General features: G+C 35.2%; 1 protein-coding gene and 2 pseudogenes across 5 annotated transcripts in view; all 3 read right to left on the bottom strand.

Annotated features, from left to right (window-relative positions):
- The window catches only part of Chl1 (cell adhesion molecule L1 like), a 215049-nt gene that overhangs the window by 76304 nt on the left and 122639 nt on the right, over nt 1-16106 (bottom strand). For all 5 annotated transcript variants that reach the window (XM_050149359.1, XM_050149355.1, XM_050149354.1 and 2 more), the window contains 3 exons: nt 10771-10946; nt 3789-3894; nt 2186-2373 (listed from right to left, as the gene is read on the bottom strand). In XM_050149359.1, coding sequence (XP_050005316.1) covers nt 2186-2373; nt 3789-3894; nt 10771-10858 — 382 coding nt within the window. In that variant the 5' untranslated portion in view covers nt 10859-10946. The remainder of the gene's footprint in view (nt 1-2185; nt 2374-3788; nt 3895-10770; nt 10947-16106) is intronic.
- On the bottom strand, nt 4472-4959 carry LOC126506077 (60S ribosomal protein L29-like; annotated as a pseudogene).
- Nucleotides 5985-9138, bottom strand: LOC126506048 (histone H2A.Z-like; annotated as a pseudogene).

The following is a 16106-nucleotide window of genomic DNA, read 5'->3' as shown; positions in this document are numbered from 1 at the left end:
GTCTTCTGATCCACAAAAATTGTTTGTTTGGTCTCTGTTTATCTAGATCATGTTTATCTAGATTATATTTGTACTGTGTGTGTGTGTGTGTGTGTGTGTACCAAAGATAATTTAGTGTCTTTCCTGATATAGCTCCACCATACATTTTGAGACAGGCTCTATCACTGAACTAGACTGGCTAGCCCATGAGCTCCAAGGATCTGTCTGTTGTCCCTTCCTCACTATAGCACTGACATTATGGGCACGAGCCACTGTGGTGGATGGCAGAAGGATGGATGTCTATCCATCCTTAGTTGACAGAGTAGTTTTACTCAGAATTCTTGTTTATTTGCCATATGTTTATAGGATGTGACCAGATGAACGAACAATATCCGGAATACAAGGATCAACATTCTGGGCTCAGAGGTTCTCATGCTTACATGGAAAGCACTTTACTGACTGAGTTGTCTCTTCTGGTCTCATTTATCTCTTTACTGAAGATGTACGTGTCTCCCAGTAAATGTTGTACACCATTGGAATTAGTTTCACACACACACACACACACACACACACACACACACACACACTACAACCTTCTATTACCTTGTTAGCTCATTAATTTTCATTCTAAAGCTATGTTACATAATAAGTCTATAATTATTGTCCATTATTTTTCCTTCTCATATAAGTTTGAAATCTTGTATGTCGTTAGTAATGCTCTTTTCTGCTTGAATTACCACCCAATGATGTTATTATGGCATATTTATCTATTCTTTTTGTAGGCATTTTTTATTGCCTCCCTTGTTTTAATACTATATATGCTTAAGTACTTAATTTCTAGAAAGACTTTTGAAAGTAAGGTGAGTTTTGACTATCGTTAATCTATGCTAATTTGAATATCTTAACTATGATAATTCCTCCATTTTTATTTTTTTTAAATTTGGAATCTTTATGGTCTAGATATTTTATTCTGCATGACTACTCACTTAATTTACTCTTATCTTCAGTTTGTGATGTATTTTTAGATTATCCTTTTGCATTTTTTCCTGTATTATTTTACTTCTTTTCTGTATCTTTTCTTTCTCACTTTTTCTTTATAGCACATGGTCTGATAATCATTAATTTGATCTGTATTTTCAGTCTTGTTATAAATTTGAATGTATATACTATAAGGGTCTAATTTTGCTCACTATCTAGTGCTTTAGAATTTTATAAGTTGTTAACAACAATTTATAAACAGCACTCTCGCTTGACTTTCAAGAAAATAATTCATCATTATTTACTACTTTAACATTTGTGTAAATTTTTAGCATGGCTCCACATTCTAAAAGGTGTATAACATTCCAGAGTTCTTTATGTTTATAAGATTGTACAAAAAAAGTCAAAGAGGCTAATTGATATTTTTACATGTATGAATTTACCCTAGAAACTATTTAAAATTTTGGTTAAAGCTGTATAAACTTAGAAACCATAGATCAGGGGGGAAATGCGGACATTTCATGCACAAAGATGAGTTACGTCAATGAATCAGACACCAGAAACTGGTGATAATTTTAGACAATGATAGTCTTAACTTGAAAGGGTTTACAGTTTGTCATGATTTCTACTTAATGTACACACCGCCCGTGGCTGGTTCTACTCTATTACAGGGACATGATTTTGCTTATCTGGGATTATGCAGCTAGTTTTCCTTGATCTGGCAGCAGGTGAAAGAATTTCCTAGACACACTAGAAGCATTTAAAGATCTATAAACATCTCTTTGTGCCCTTGTCTTAGACTCTTTGACTGAGGGTGTGAGGTTGCATGTTTTATGAGATAAATCATCCTAGATTCACAAGAAGGCTGCATGAAGAATATGGGTCCTGAAACTTGTCAGAACTGCACAAAACTGATATCAGAGTGTCTTTGTGTTGATATAGAAGCTTTGAGATTGTCTGATACTGAATACTGAGCTAACATATATTAGCTAATCATCATCATCATCATATATGGAAAATAACTCATTTTTCCAAGGTTAGATAGACGGTTACTGAAGTGCAGCACAATTCTGACAATATCTGACTGTAAATATTATACTGTGAAGATAGTTTTTCTAGTAAATGAAAAATATGCTGGATTAATTATACTGACTTATTTCTGTAGATGGCATGACTTCCATCAATAATTTACTAGACTAGTCAATGAAATCTCTACATGAACACTTACCTGGAACTATGAATTCTATTTCTTCTGATACTGCAGTTCCTAGTCTATTAGATGCAAAACAGCGGTATTTCCCTTGAAAGTGAGAGATGTGTCCCTCATTTGGGATCTTGAATGTGCCTGAATTGTTAGATACAATTATCCGAGGGTCAGAAAGATCAAAAGGCTTGTCATCCTTAGTCCATGAAAATCTAGAAGATAAAGAAAATTTACCCTAAGTACTGGTGATATTTCTTATTTCTAAAAAGTTTTAATAAATAAATGTACAAATGATAAAACCAAGAGAATTTATGAGTTTCAAATATATATAATAAATCTTAACAGTATATAAAGACAAATCCAATAAATCTTATAAGTAAGGAAAATACAGTGAAAAGCAAGAAAGGAGAGTGAAGGTAGTTTTATTCTCTTTTAAAATGAAGACATTTAAAAATATTTCTCTCTCTCCCTCTATCTATCTATCTACCTATCTATCTATCTATCTATCTATCTATCTATCTACATATAATTCTGGATCACTGCTATATTATAGCACATGAAGTAAAGACACGTATGGAATGTCCTTCTCTGAATATATGTTTATGTGAAGAAACACACAAACTAACTCCCATACAAATTCCATTAATCGCCTTTATCTGGCATTTTTAAGTGTGTGAAACATTTGAATCTGTCTTAAATATATAATTTTTCCAGTTAAAAACTGTTAATTTTAAAATAATATTAAAAGTAATTTTATGATGATATATCATATTTTTGTCATGGGTTATTGTTTAATTTTTAACACATTTCAATGCTTTTCCTCTTATAAGTACTACAGTGGTAAGAAACTCTATAGATAGATCCTTTGATATATTTATTTCTTATTATTTCTATAGGGAAATTCTTTATAAATAATGACAGTAGATTTGTAGGGGAAATGTCATTATAGTTTTAGAAAAATATTCCAGAATAGAATTTGAGAAAAATACACAGTTACATTCTAATCACACATGAATAGTTGCATGAATAATAAGTAAACATGCCTGTGAGACATACATAAACATATTTGAATTTATAACTTATGCATTTACCTAATTATTCATAATGATAAGAAAATAAGGAGTCAGATACCAGAGTAAGAACCTGAAAGATCAGCGAAGCCACAGAGCCATCATTAGTGACTTCCTTCCTACCTCTCCATTCTTTCATTTAAAGGAATAGGATCTCTCTAAGCCCCATCTTACTACTTCTTCAGTCCTCCAAAACATCAGTGGTTGATAGGCTAGTGGCTAGCTCTGCCCTCTGATTCAAAAACAAACTTTATTGCCAAATTCAATCAAAATATCACACAACAGTTGACTTAACCACCATTTACTTAGAAATCTGGTGTTTCAACCATATGTAGATTTGTATTCTAACTTTCATAGTCACATTAAACCAAAATAAAATAAAATACTTTCACATATACATGACATATTATATAAACAAAATAATATATTAAAATAAAATGTTTGCACCTATCTATGTGATTCATGACACCATAGATACATGAAAGCATTTTATTTTAATTTTATTGTATTGTTTTATTTATATAACATTTTATTATATTATTTTCTATTATACTTACTTTGGTTCTGGGTTTCCTTTAGCTTCACATTCAATTTGAAAATACTCATCAAAGGGAAAGGCAACTTGCACATAAGACTGCTTTATGATTGTTGGTACCTGTTGAACTGAATATCAAAACAATATACTTGAAGAATGAGGTTTTAGAAAACAGGACAAGATTAAGTAACAGAATAACATGTGCTTTCTACATCATCAGTATGATGGATAATCTTCAGTGTCAACTTGGCTGTATTTAGAACTGCTCAAGAAACATGATGGAGTGCAGCTATCTGGGTGTTTCCAAAAAGGTTTAAAGGAGAAGGAGAGAGCCATCCTGATTAAGAAACATGAACAGCAATGGGCTGGAGATATGGATATTAGAAAATGGGGTAATCACCTGAACATCATTCACCCCTCTTTTCTTCTTGACTATGAGTATAAACTGACCAGCTACCTCTGCCTCTCACCACCTTCCCTGACACGATGGAGTCCATCCCATCAAACCATGAACCAGAACAAATCTGTCCTCTCATAGGTGTTTTTTTTTTTATTTACTTCCACAAATACTCTACCACAGTAATAAGCAAAAGGCTATCCCAACAATTTTACTTCTTTTTTTTTTTTTAACAGAACTTGCCTCAAGTTTATTTGTAAAAACAGCATAAGGTCCTGAACATCTGCAAATACTGTGTAGGTGTTCACACCAGTCCATCTGTCTTCACATTGGCAGACTGAGACCTTTTTTATGGGGCCTTCACAGGGGCCTGGGCACCTTTAGGAGCCTGAGCTGCAGCTGAGGCCTCTGCCTTGGCTTGAACCTTGGGCTTTGTTTTTTGGAGCCTACGACCCCTGGCCATGTAGCTTCTAATCCGCTTCCCAAGCTTGGGATGAGCAATTAAAGCCAGACGAGTGAGTTTGCGGGTGGGACCCTTTGGCACCTTGGGCTTCACCACCTGGGGCTTCAGCAGGGCCTTGATGGCCTCCGCACGTGCACTCATGGCCTTTGCATTATTTGCCTGCATCTTCTTCAGGCCTTTCTTGTTGTGCTTCTTGGCAAAGCGCATGTTCCTCAGGAACTTGGGGTCAACCCCCTAGAGAGATTCGTATCTTTGTGACCGAGGTTTCTTGATGCCATTTCTGTGCCATTTCCGGGACTGATTGTGTGTGGTGTGGTTCTTGGACTTGGCCATGGCTGGACAGTAATCGGCGGCTCCCCAATTTTACTTCTTTTTAACATATATTTATGTCTAAGAAAAATATTCCCCTGCCATCATTTTATATTGCATCATATATAACTTTCAATTAATACCAGAAATATGGGACAATTTTTAAAACACAATAAAAACATCATGTTATAACTTTAATATCTATTTTTAAAATTATTGGCATCCCATTTATGTAGACATGTGCACTGATTTTTGTAAATTGCTATCATTTGGAAAGTTTTTCTGTAATGTTCACTGCTTCTATATATTACTGCTTCTATATAGATATTATAATTAACTAATTTAGCATCTTTTACCCTATTGTTATCCTGTGTCTTTTTTGATATTACTTCTAGTATAGGGCATGTTTATTTTCCATCTCTCTTTCCAGTTAATATGTATTTCAATAGGTATATATAGGGCATTATAGGGTTTTCCATTATTGAAGTATCAATATATGATAAATTTTCAGATATAGATATAATGAAACTGACTCTGGGAATAAATGCCAAAATCATTTTACAAGCAATGTGTGGTTAGTGTGGTACTGATAGTCTGAAATCATTGATTAATAGCTAATTAAGATCTGCCAAAAGTCCATATTTATTGCAAAAGGATTTTCTTCTGTCTTTAAATTTTATTTATTATTTTTGTTGATAAATACTTTTCTACAATCTTCCTTGAGATTTGACATTACCCATTCATGAATTTATCTTTATTTCTCTTCCTCACTTGAATTGTCATTCCCCATTCTAAAATCAATTTAAAATAAGAGTACACAAAATTCATGGATGCTGAAGACAAGCACTTGGATTAAGTTTTGAAATAAAGCAGAGATAATTATGTACATAATGCTATACATTAAGTAAGCACTCAGTCATTTTCAAATTGAGACATTCTTTAGTTTAATTCTGACAGCTGTTAATTTATATTATTAATTCATAAGGAATCACAAAGCAATAGGTAGCAAAAAACTGACTTTGGCATGTGTGTGTGGTTTTTTTTTTTTTTGTTTGTTTGGGATATGACCTTTATTGAGCTTATCCACCAGAGTGGAAATAATGTCTGTACAAAACCAAATGTTTGTTACTATAACTTCTGCATCACAATTAAAATCCAAACAGTTTTTTAAAAACAGTCAACTCAATCAAAACCCACTACTTCAGAATCGATAGCTTCTTTGAAGCCACAGTAACACTTAAATATGGTTAAGACTCGAATGCAGAAATTTGGTTGGTTTGGAAGGCTAACTAAGCCTCCAACTTGCTCAAATAGAATTACAAAAGGCAAAATTGTGTTTTTCACAGAGATCAGTCCACTGGAATCACCAACACTGGACAGCTGTTAAGAACAAGAGTCCTGAGATAGTAGGAATCCAGGCATCCTTAAATGGTCTTCTGTTGTCCCTTCTTCCCAATCAGAGACTTGTGGATGTGCGGGATGACACCACCACCAGCAATTGTAGCCTTGATCAGAGAGTCCAATTCTTCATCTCCACGAATAGCGAGCTGCAAGTGACGTGGGGTAATGCGCTTTGCCTTCAAATCTTTTGATGCATTTCCTGCCAATTCTAGTACCTCTGCGGTGAGGTACTCCAGGATGGCTGCGCTGTACACAGCGGCGGTCGCGCCCACACGTCCGTGGCTGGTTGTCCTAGATTTCAGGTGTCGATGAATATGGCCGTCTTGGCCTTTCCGGAGTCTTTTCCAGCCTTACCGCCAGCCATCTCGGACCGTGCTGAAGATCGGACAAGCGAGAAAGAGTCGAGGCCAGGCGGACGCGCAGAGAGATCCCGGCGCCCACTCCTCCGTCGGACCGCGATTCAAACTGCCTGGTATGTGTGTTTTTGAGAAAGATAATTTGCAGACAAGCAACCAATTACGGGGTAATCAAAAGGAAAGGTACAGATAGGACCTTCAACCACAGGACACTGGGCCAAGCTTTGACTTCTTCACCATCTTTAAAATTACAAGGTACCAAATGGTCCCTGTTTAACCAGATTATGAGTAACAATTTTAACTACATAGAAAGTTAAAACTGCATGTGTTTACTTAATTTTTAAAATAAATCCCATAATAAGTTACAATAAATAATGTCATATGGAAATCACTAGATACCAGGAGAAGGGGTTCATTATTTTACATGATTGCACTTCTGTCATTTCTAAAGAGATGGCAGGACTCTCATGTTTACTTCTGCACTCTTTATGTAGCAATAGGCCAATGTGATTAAACATGTACAAATTCAACCTTCCTATGAACATGCAAATAAAAGGAATGGGAAATTATAAATTCCAGTCAGATGATTTTGTTATTATTTTATTCTTAAACAACTATTATAATGTGAATCTAAAACCTAAACAATATGCTTCTTCTTATTCTATTATATTGTACAATTTTAGTGACTTTTTGACCAATGCATGATTTTTGGACCAGCACACAGTAGTCTTAAAAAAAAAAAGTACGGGTTTTCTGAGTGATGGAGATCTGACAAATATTTGATTTTTTTTCTAACAGGCAGTCAAATAATGTCACTCTACTCAGCATTGCCACTGATCTAATCAGTAAAGTCACTGATGTTAGGAAGTTTTTGGCCTCAGGCTTCCACAAGTCTAATTTTTACTTGAACATTCAGATTTGGTCATTGACAGGTATCATACTTATATTATCAGTGTATCTTGAAGTGTCAGGATGATTTCCTGCCTCTGAGGGAAAAATATCTGCCTCCAAACATCTGACCAGCCATAATTAGTCTGTCAGTCATACTTTCAAGTAAAAATAGTGTGTATTGAAGCAATGATATAAATGAAAAAAACCAAGGAAATCCTTTCACTTTAATGCAGCAGAATTATTTTATATCCATTTCACAGTGTGTCCCAGTATTCTTTAGAGGTAGAGAGTTAACAAAGTTAATATTGTTTTATGGATTTAACAATTTTAATCTTAAGAAAAATTGTGCTGGTTTAGGGGTATATGAATATGAGTGTATGACCATGAGATACACATTGCATGTTGGACAGCTCAGAACTCATGCCATTATTGGTGATAGGGAAAGAGAAGTTTTTCTACTATAGATTTCTAAGAATCAGTACAGATGACAATGAAGGTGAAAGGGGGTAGGAAATGGCACTGGGATGTTATTTTCCAAACACTTGGATCTCCCAGGTAATCTAAATGTATCTCTGAGATCCTGAAGCATCCACAAACCATCATTTAAGCATCAACAGCCAGTTTAGACTTAATAACCGAAAGCTCTTCCCAATTTTAAGATTGCATTTATTTTCTTTTTGCCTAACAAAAATGGTAAATTGCACTGTCGCCAGCTCAAATTCAGGCTTCATCCAGTGGATACTGATCACCACTTTAGTATTTGCTAAACGCTTCCACATGGACAGTTGTCTCATTTCTGATTAATGCCCTTTAGGCAGAGTGGGTATTGGGCTCCTTGTAAATTCATCCTGTGTAAATTTTATTGCAATTACCAATGGTAGAGAGAGGCACAGCAGCAGTCCCAAAGATACCAGCTAAGAACTTGAGAACAACTTGTTTATTACAACATTATTCTTTCTTAAATTTGCTAACGTTGTAAAGGCTTTGCAATAACTAATTATTCAGGGAATGGAGCTAATAACCTTTGGGTGTTTGTATGAATATATATTCCACATTGCAAATCCTTTCCTCTATAATTAGACCAATTACAGAGACACCAGACTCGTTGACATTCAAATTGGATACCTGCCTTGGTTGCATTTGCTAGTGAGTACTCTAGAGTGCCAAAATAAATGGGCAATATTCAATTGCTCTGGAAACATGATATTAATATTTTATAACAATTGTCTGAGGACATTACAGCATGAATGATAAGTAACAGAGACTATCAAACTAATAACAAGTGACGTGAGCTAATACAAAATTTTTCATTCTTCATCATGGAAGAACAAGTGAAAAACAGGGAGCATGTATATGTTCGTTAGAGAGTAAGGTCAGACATTTGAATCTGGAATACCACATGCACCCTTGCTGTTTTTAACTGTGAAAATTTAATGAGGCTGGAGAGATGGCTTAGCAGTAAGAGCACTTGCTACCTGTCCAAGGGACCTAGGTTTGGTACAAAGAACACATAAGGTGTTGTAGCATCATCTAATTCTAGCCCCAGGGAATTCATTGTCATCTTCAGACCTGTTTTGACACCTGGCATGCACCTGCAGGCCAAAACAAAAACAACAGCAACAAAATAAAACAGAAAACCCACATAATTTCTTTTAATGAGAGAATCTACTAATTATGATGGTGTTTAAATTCTCAGTTGGTCACTGATGAATTTTGATGAACTTGTACAAGCTGCAAGATTTTAGCTTATTAGAAGAAATGTACACATGTATATAAACATACATGCAGAACAGGGAATTAAACTTCCTTAACAGTTGAGAATACAGAAACAGAGGCTTAACCACCTGTTAAGAATAGGAGAGAGTAGATTCTCTCCTGAGGAATCAAGACAGCATTGGACTACCAGTACATTGTGTGATGTATAACAGCTTCTTTAAAGCAATTCAGAGTGACCATCAGAGGAGATTTTACAACACATCCCAAAAGGTTTTCTTGCTCTCTAGTTACACTGAGTCTAAGTACTTCAATAGAATATTTTACCTCACTACTAGTACTCTTAAAAAATTCATTAAATTATCTGAGAAAAAGATGATTTCTTTAGAATTCGCATGATCCGTAACGCTATTTTCCCATGTTGAGATTTTAATAAACAAAGGACTCATACCCTTCTACAGTACATACAGCAGGCACAGAAGGGACTCTGGTAGAAACACATGATAAACATATCTGAATCACATTTCAAGGCCCTTTCACAGCAAAAACAGTCCTTGATTGTCCACATCTCATCCTTTATAAACCATTACATGAAGTGTGCTTACAGTTGCATTAATTTCAAACTATTAATAATATAATTTGTTGAAAATGATGGATGATGACTACTAACCTTTTGCATGCAATTACCAAGATATTATAAATATATATTCATAAGCTCACTGACAGATGACTTAAAATAATTCACACTCTAGAATACACTAAATTGGAAGGCAGTATTAGGTAATACAATTTTGAACTCTAATTTGACCTTTTGTTATTTTCATAAATCATTATTTCCATTTTAAGTCAAAATAGTTTTGGGGAAGATTATGAGGCTTCTGGGCTGGAGAAACGTTTTAGCAATTAAGAGCCTGCAGTGCTCTTGCAAAGGACCCAAGTTCATTTCCTAGCTCCAGTATCAGACAAGTTCCCCAGCTTTAGGAGGATCTGATGCCCTCCTCTGGCCTCCAAAGACACACTCACTTACACGCACATAACCACAGCTGAACACACAAATAAATAATTAAAAACAAATAAAACTTTTTTTTTAAAAAATGAGGCTTATTCAATTCTTTTTTGTTATAGCATTGATAATGTTAGTAATTTCTAAATCAAAATTCTCCTTAGAATAAGATATAAACTAAGTATGTAAAAGAAAAGGCTTTTTGTAATATTCCAGGTCATTCTAGACAGAGGACAAACCATCACTTTTCTGTCAGTTGTACTTTTTATAACAGACCAAGGTTACACAAAAAGCAAAACAACTAAGGTGAAAAGTTATGAGAGCAACTAAAGATCATAACCCAAACCTGAAAATTATAGCTGTGACTATTAAAAACAGTTAAGAAATTAAATAGAAAATTAAAAAAATTAAAATTGAACATATATTCAATTTAAAAAAAATCATAGCAGGAATTGGACACTGTGCTTTTACCTGAGAGTGGTATTTCAGCTCTTGACAACTTTAACAGGAGGAAAATTAGACTCAGGATCAGTCCTCTTCCCTGTAACAGCATCTCCATCACTCTTCAGAAAGGAGGCAACACACAAAGACTGAAAAACTTAATGTTCTTGTACTTCCCAATCCCGAGCAAGGAAAACGTGCAAAACCTGGAAAAGTCAGGATATCAGTTAATCCACTTTAAAATGTGAACACAGCAAAAACAAACACATTACCTAATTAACAAATTAACAAGCCAATGAACTTATTATCTAACAGTACTGCAACATGAGCTATTCTTTATATTTAAAACAAGAGCTATTTATGCAATGTATGATATGTTGTAAGCCATGAGCCATTCCAGTGAGTACTATTTGTAAATCAGAGTAAGATTTATAATGAAAGCTGTTTCCCATGCTGTAATGATTGGTAGCTATGAGAATAATTTCATTAATCTTACTCAAAAAGTAGTAAATTCATACTCAATTCTTCATATTAATATTAAAGATCATAAAGACAAATCTTGGTCTCTCCTGGTAAAGTACATTTTCTTTTTTGCTTTTCTTTCTTTCTTTCTTTCTTTCTTTCTTTCTTTCTTTCTTTCTTTCTTTTTTTTCCTTTTTCTTACTTTGACTTTTTGAGAAAGGGTTTCTCTGTATAACTTCCTTGGCTATCCTGGAACTCACTTTATAGACCAGGCTGTCCTTGAACTCACTGAGATCCACTTGCCTTTGCCTCCTCCTAAGCGCTGGGGTTAAAGGCCTATCATGGCCCAGATACATTTTCCTATTCAAAATTTTGCAACGTAAGATGGTATTTCTAGTAAGACAAATGAGAAATGTAAGGAAATAATGGAGGGGCATGTAAGACACTAATCATTCAAACATAAGGGCTTGAGTTCGAATCTCAAGAAGCAAAGCAAAAAGACGGGTGTGGTTGGGACCAGCTATAAAACCAGCGCCAGGAAGACAGAGACCATAGGTTCCTGGGGCTCAATGACAAACTAGTCAAAGAGATTAGTTAGCTATAGGTTCTATGAGAATCCGGGCCCCCAAAATAACATTAGCAAGACTGGGTATGCCGAAGTGGTGTGAAGACATGGAAACTCATTATACTATGAGATGTAGGAAGCTCTCAAAGCATTAAAAAAAAGAGAGTGTTTGGAAGACATCCAGTGTTGACCCTTGACCTCCATATGAGCACATACACAGTCACTCATAGACATGCCCAAATATCCACATCCACTTATGCACATACACTTGTGCACCTGTGTACACACACACACACACACACAGAGAGAGAGAGAGAGAGAGAGAGAGAGAGAGAGAGAGAGAGAGAAAGAAAATATATTTTAAGTAAAATTTACAAATATGCCATTGTTTCAAGCAGAAGAAAATTCATCAGTTGATTCCCACTTGAAAACAAAATAATGATTAAAATTTTGACTTTCCTTCCTACTATTGCTTCATTTTTTCTCCCTGAAATATTAGGGTAGCACCTTTATATTATTCATAATATATTTCTCTGACAGTAGCACAATACTTTGTTCCAGAATGTGATTTTTTTTCATGAAAACAATTTTCTTATTCCTAAAAAAAAATCAATTACTTTACTTGTTCATTACAGAATCAGATACATCAGTACATTTAAATTACTTCCAAATATGTTAGCTTTTAAGTTTCACTTCTAATTGCAACTCAAGAGATTATAGGAGCTTAGTTAGTTAGCTCAGTGATAGGTCCTGGAACTCAATCGCCAGCTCTGCAAAACCAAAAGAAAGAAAGAGACAGTAAAGAATGTGGTCTGACTTTCTTTGTCTACTGCTAAGAGAAAAATACTCTGACAACCTAAGGGATGAAAGGTTTATTTTAACTCAGATTTCATGGTATAGTCTAGCAAAATAGAGAAATCAAGGCAGCAAGCAAATGAAGAAAGAGCCCGGTCACATGGCTTTTAAACCTAGAAAGTGACAGGGATGCATGCTTATCACTGTTCTGTTCCCTTTTGTTACATACATAGTTTAAAATCCTAGCCAAGGATTGGTGCCATTCACAATAGATGGGCTTTCTCACCTCAATTTAACACAATCAAGATAGTGCCCAAGAAGTGTACTATAGGCCTATCTCCTAGAGCATTCTAGGTTCTGTCAAACTGACAATTAACACTAGACGTCACAGGTGTCTTTCCTATACATATATTAGTGGGTCACATTTAAAAAACAAAACAAACAAAAAAACAAATGCTATTTTTTTATGATTTGGGGAATATTCACTAACAACAATTCCTTTTGTATTTTGACTTTGAGAAATTCTACAATGATAATGAAGGATAAGGTTCCCTTCTCCTACAGACCCCTCAGAATATACTAATTGGGAAAACATTTTATTTTTTATTTCATGCATTATTTTACTTTATCTGATCTTAATTGTCTGTCACCAAAATGGGAATTTAAAAGCCAAAGTTATCTTTGCTTGCTTAAAAATATTTACAATTATGACAACTTATATAAATAATTGAATCTATTTTCAGATCTATCACTGTGATGACTGACAGCTCATTTTCTTTCTGAAATAACTTATTCTAATCAACAAAGAAAAATGAATAAAACCATTGCCTTTAATCAGAAAAACATCTGAGTTCTACACATTAGCATAAAGCTGCAAGACGTTCCATCTACTTCAAAAATTGAATGTGCAAATAAAATATTAACATCTTCCCTTTGAATTTTCCTTTTTCCTCCCTCCTAAACAATAGACAATAATCATTTGAATTTACTACCTATAGTGACTCTTATATTATTTAACATTTTATCACATTAATGTTTAATACTTATAGCTTCAATGGTATCTCACATGTGTGTTTAATGAATTGATATCTATTTGTAAGGAGTAAAGCTTTCAAAACCATGATGATGATAAAAGGCCACAATTCCAGGTTAGTATCTAATGTATCATCATAACCAGAACTAAGGACAGTCAAGTAAATCAGAACTGGCTCATTTATTGATTCTCCTGATCTAGACTAATGAATTAAATGGTCTCTAATTGCTGTAGTAGAGTAGCTCATAAAAGTGTGTTGCTCAGGAGCAATCATTGGACTTGGAAGTTTAATGGTCTTTGCCTTCAGGATCAACCAAGACATTCTATTCCATAAAAGGGCATGGGAGAGTTACAGTAGCAATTTCTGTACTTTGAAGGCAGAGGTTGGAGAATCATAGGTCAACTTGAAATACATAGTAAGGACCAGGCAAGTCAAGGCTATATAGACTGTATCACAAAACAAACAGAAATGACACATAATAAAACTACATGCTTAGATATAAGTCAAATTTCAAAATATAGATTGTTCTCATCTTCTATAGGAATTATCCTCCAGATATCTGCAATCTGCATACTCATCAGGTATGACATTAAAATCATAAAAGGTAAAATGGGAGGCCATTTTTTTACAGTTACAAAGGCAATTTATTAGACTGACTTACACACTACAAACTGGGTTTGTAGAATCTGAGAACCTTTTAAGCAAGATTTAAATTCTAAAGTCAGAAGTCCCAAATAGCTCCCAGACTGAGGAAGAAAGTCAGCCTTATTTCATTGTCAGAAACACAAAGGGCACATCATTAAGTAATTCTATTTTTAATCAGAAAACAGCAATAGAATTATAATCCTATTTATCTTTTTAAAAAGAATTTGAATTTAATGACTCATGCCAGAGCTCAAAGATAAAACCAATTGTTGGAGCACAGGGTAGATCTGACACATAAGACAAATGTAAGATATACAGAGGTATTTTGAGATACAGTTACAAAAAGACAATTTCTAATAACTTAGTTTTATGACATTAACTATAATGCAAGACAAATCAACTCACTTTCATGAATCTCAAAATTGCATAAAACTCTGGTATTAGTTTAGCACATTACTGGAAATAGAAAATTTCATTTCTGAATTTTTACAAGACAAAATATAAGAAAACAGACACATATATGTCACATCAAACATTTGATCCTTACAATTGACTAAGCTTGTCTGGAGGAACTAGTTGTATAGGAATTAAACACAGGTTAGTATCAAGGGATTATCTTAGAGAATGACAAGCAGACTTGCCAAAATGTTACTTTCAATGTATCAATGACAAGGAGACATCATAGATGCATCTGGTCATTTTGCTTTGTGTGTAGTGCTACAGACCAAACCTAGTGTCTCTTACATGCCAGACCAGTGCACTACAACTGACCTATACCCACAGTTCCCTCTGACACATTCAGAAATTCCAAGGCAACACATCTAGCAACAATTTGCTCTCTTAACTTGAATTGATCTTATGCCTTTAGAAAAGAAAAGAAAATCAGCCTTTGCTGATTCCATTTTGTCTCCTAAGAAAATGCCAGACTACTGAGAGTTGGTGAGCAGCCTGGATAACAAACCAGATCATAGAACAGTGATCACTGGTGATCTTGTCTACTTTCAATTTCCAGGAGGATAAATATATGTTTTTCTTTGGGTTCACCTTATTATTAAGCTTCTCTAGGATCACGAACTATAGGCTCAATGTCCTTTGTTTATGGCTAGAATTGACTAATGGGTGAGTACATACCATATTCATCTTTTTAGGTCTAGGTTATCTCACTCAGTAAAGTGTTTTCTATTTCCATCCATTTGCATGCAAAATTCAAGATGTCTTTGTTTTTTTTTACCACTGAGTAGAACTCTAATGTGTATATGTGCCACACCTTCTTTATCCATTCGTTGATCGCCAGGCAAGTTTGGAGCACAGGGGTGGGGGTGGGGAGAGGGGAAGGGGAGATGGCTAGAGAGAAGGGAGAAGGGGAGGATTGGGGAGAGCTTGGGGGAGTGGGATGATTGAGATAGAGGAAAGGCAGATATGGGAGCAGGGAAGAAGATAATTAAGGGAGCCATTTTAGGGTTGGCAAGAGACTTGGCTCTAGAGGGGTTCCCAGGTGTCCAAGAGGATGTCCCCAGCTAGGTCCTTGGGCAGCAGAGGAGAGGGAGCCTGAACTGGCCTTGTCCCATAGCCACATTGATGAATATCTTGCATATCACCATAGAACCTTCATCTGACGATGGATGGAGATAGAGACAGAGACCCACATTGGAGCACTGGACTGAGCCTCAAAGGTCCAGATGAAGAATAGAAGAAGGGAGAACATGAGCAAGGAAGTCAGGACCGAGAGGGGTATGTCCACGCACAGAAATGGTGGGACTGATCTAATGGAAGCTCACCAAGGCCAACTGGACTACGACTGAAGGAGCATGTGATCAAACCTGACTCTCTAAATGTGGCTGACAATGGGGGCTGACTGAGAAGCC

The sequence above is a fragment of the Alexandromys fortis genome, unplaced genomic scaffold, assembly GCF_014885135.2.
Source record: "Alexandromys fortis isolate MF-2015 unplaced genomic scaffold, M_Fortis_MF-2015_v1.1 scaffold_48, whole genome shotgun sequence".
Taxonomy (NCBI): domain Eukaryota; kingdom Metazoa; phylum Chordata; class Mammalia; order Rodentia; family Cricetidae; genus Alexandromys; species Alexandromys fortis.
This window is presented reverse-complemented; position numbering and strand designations above follow the sequence as displayed.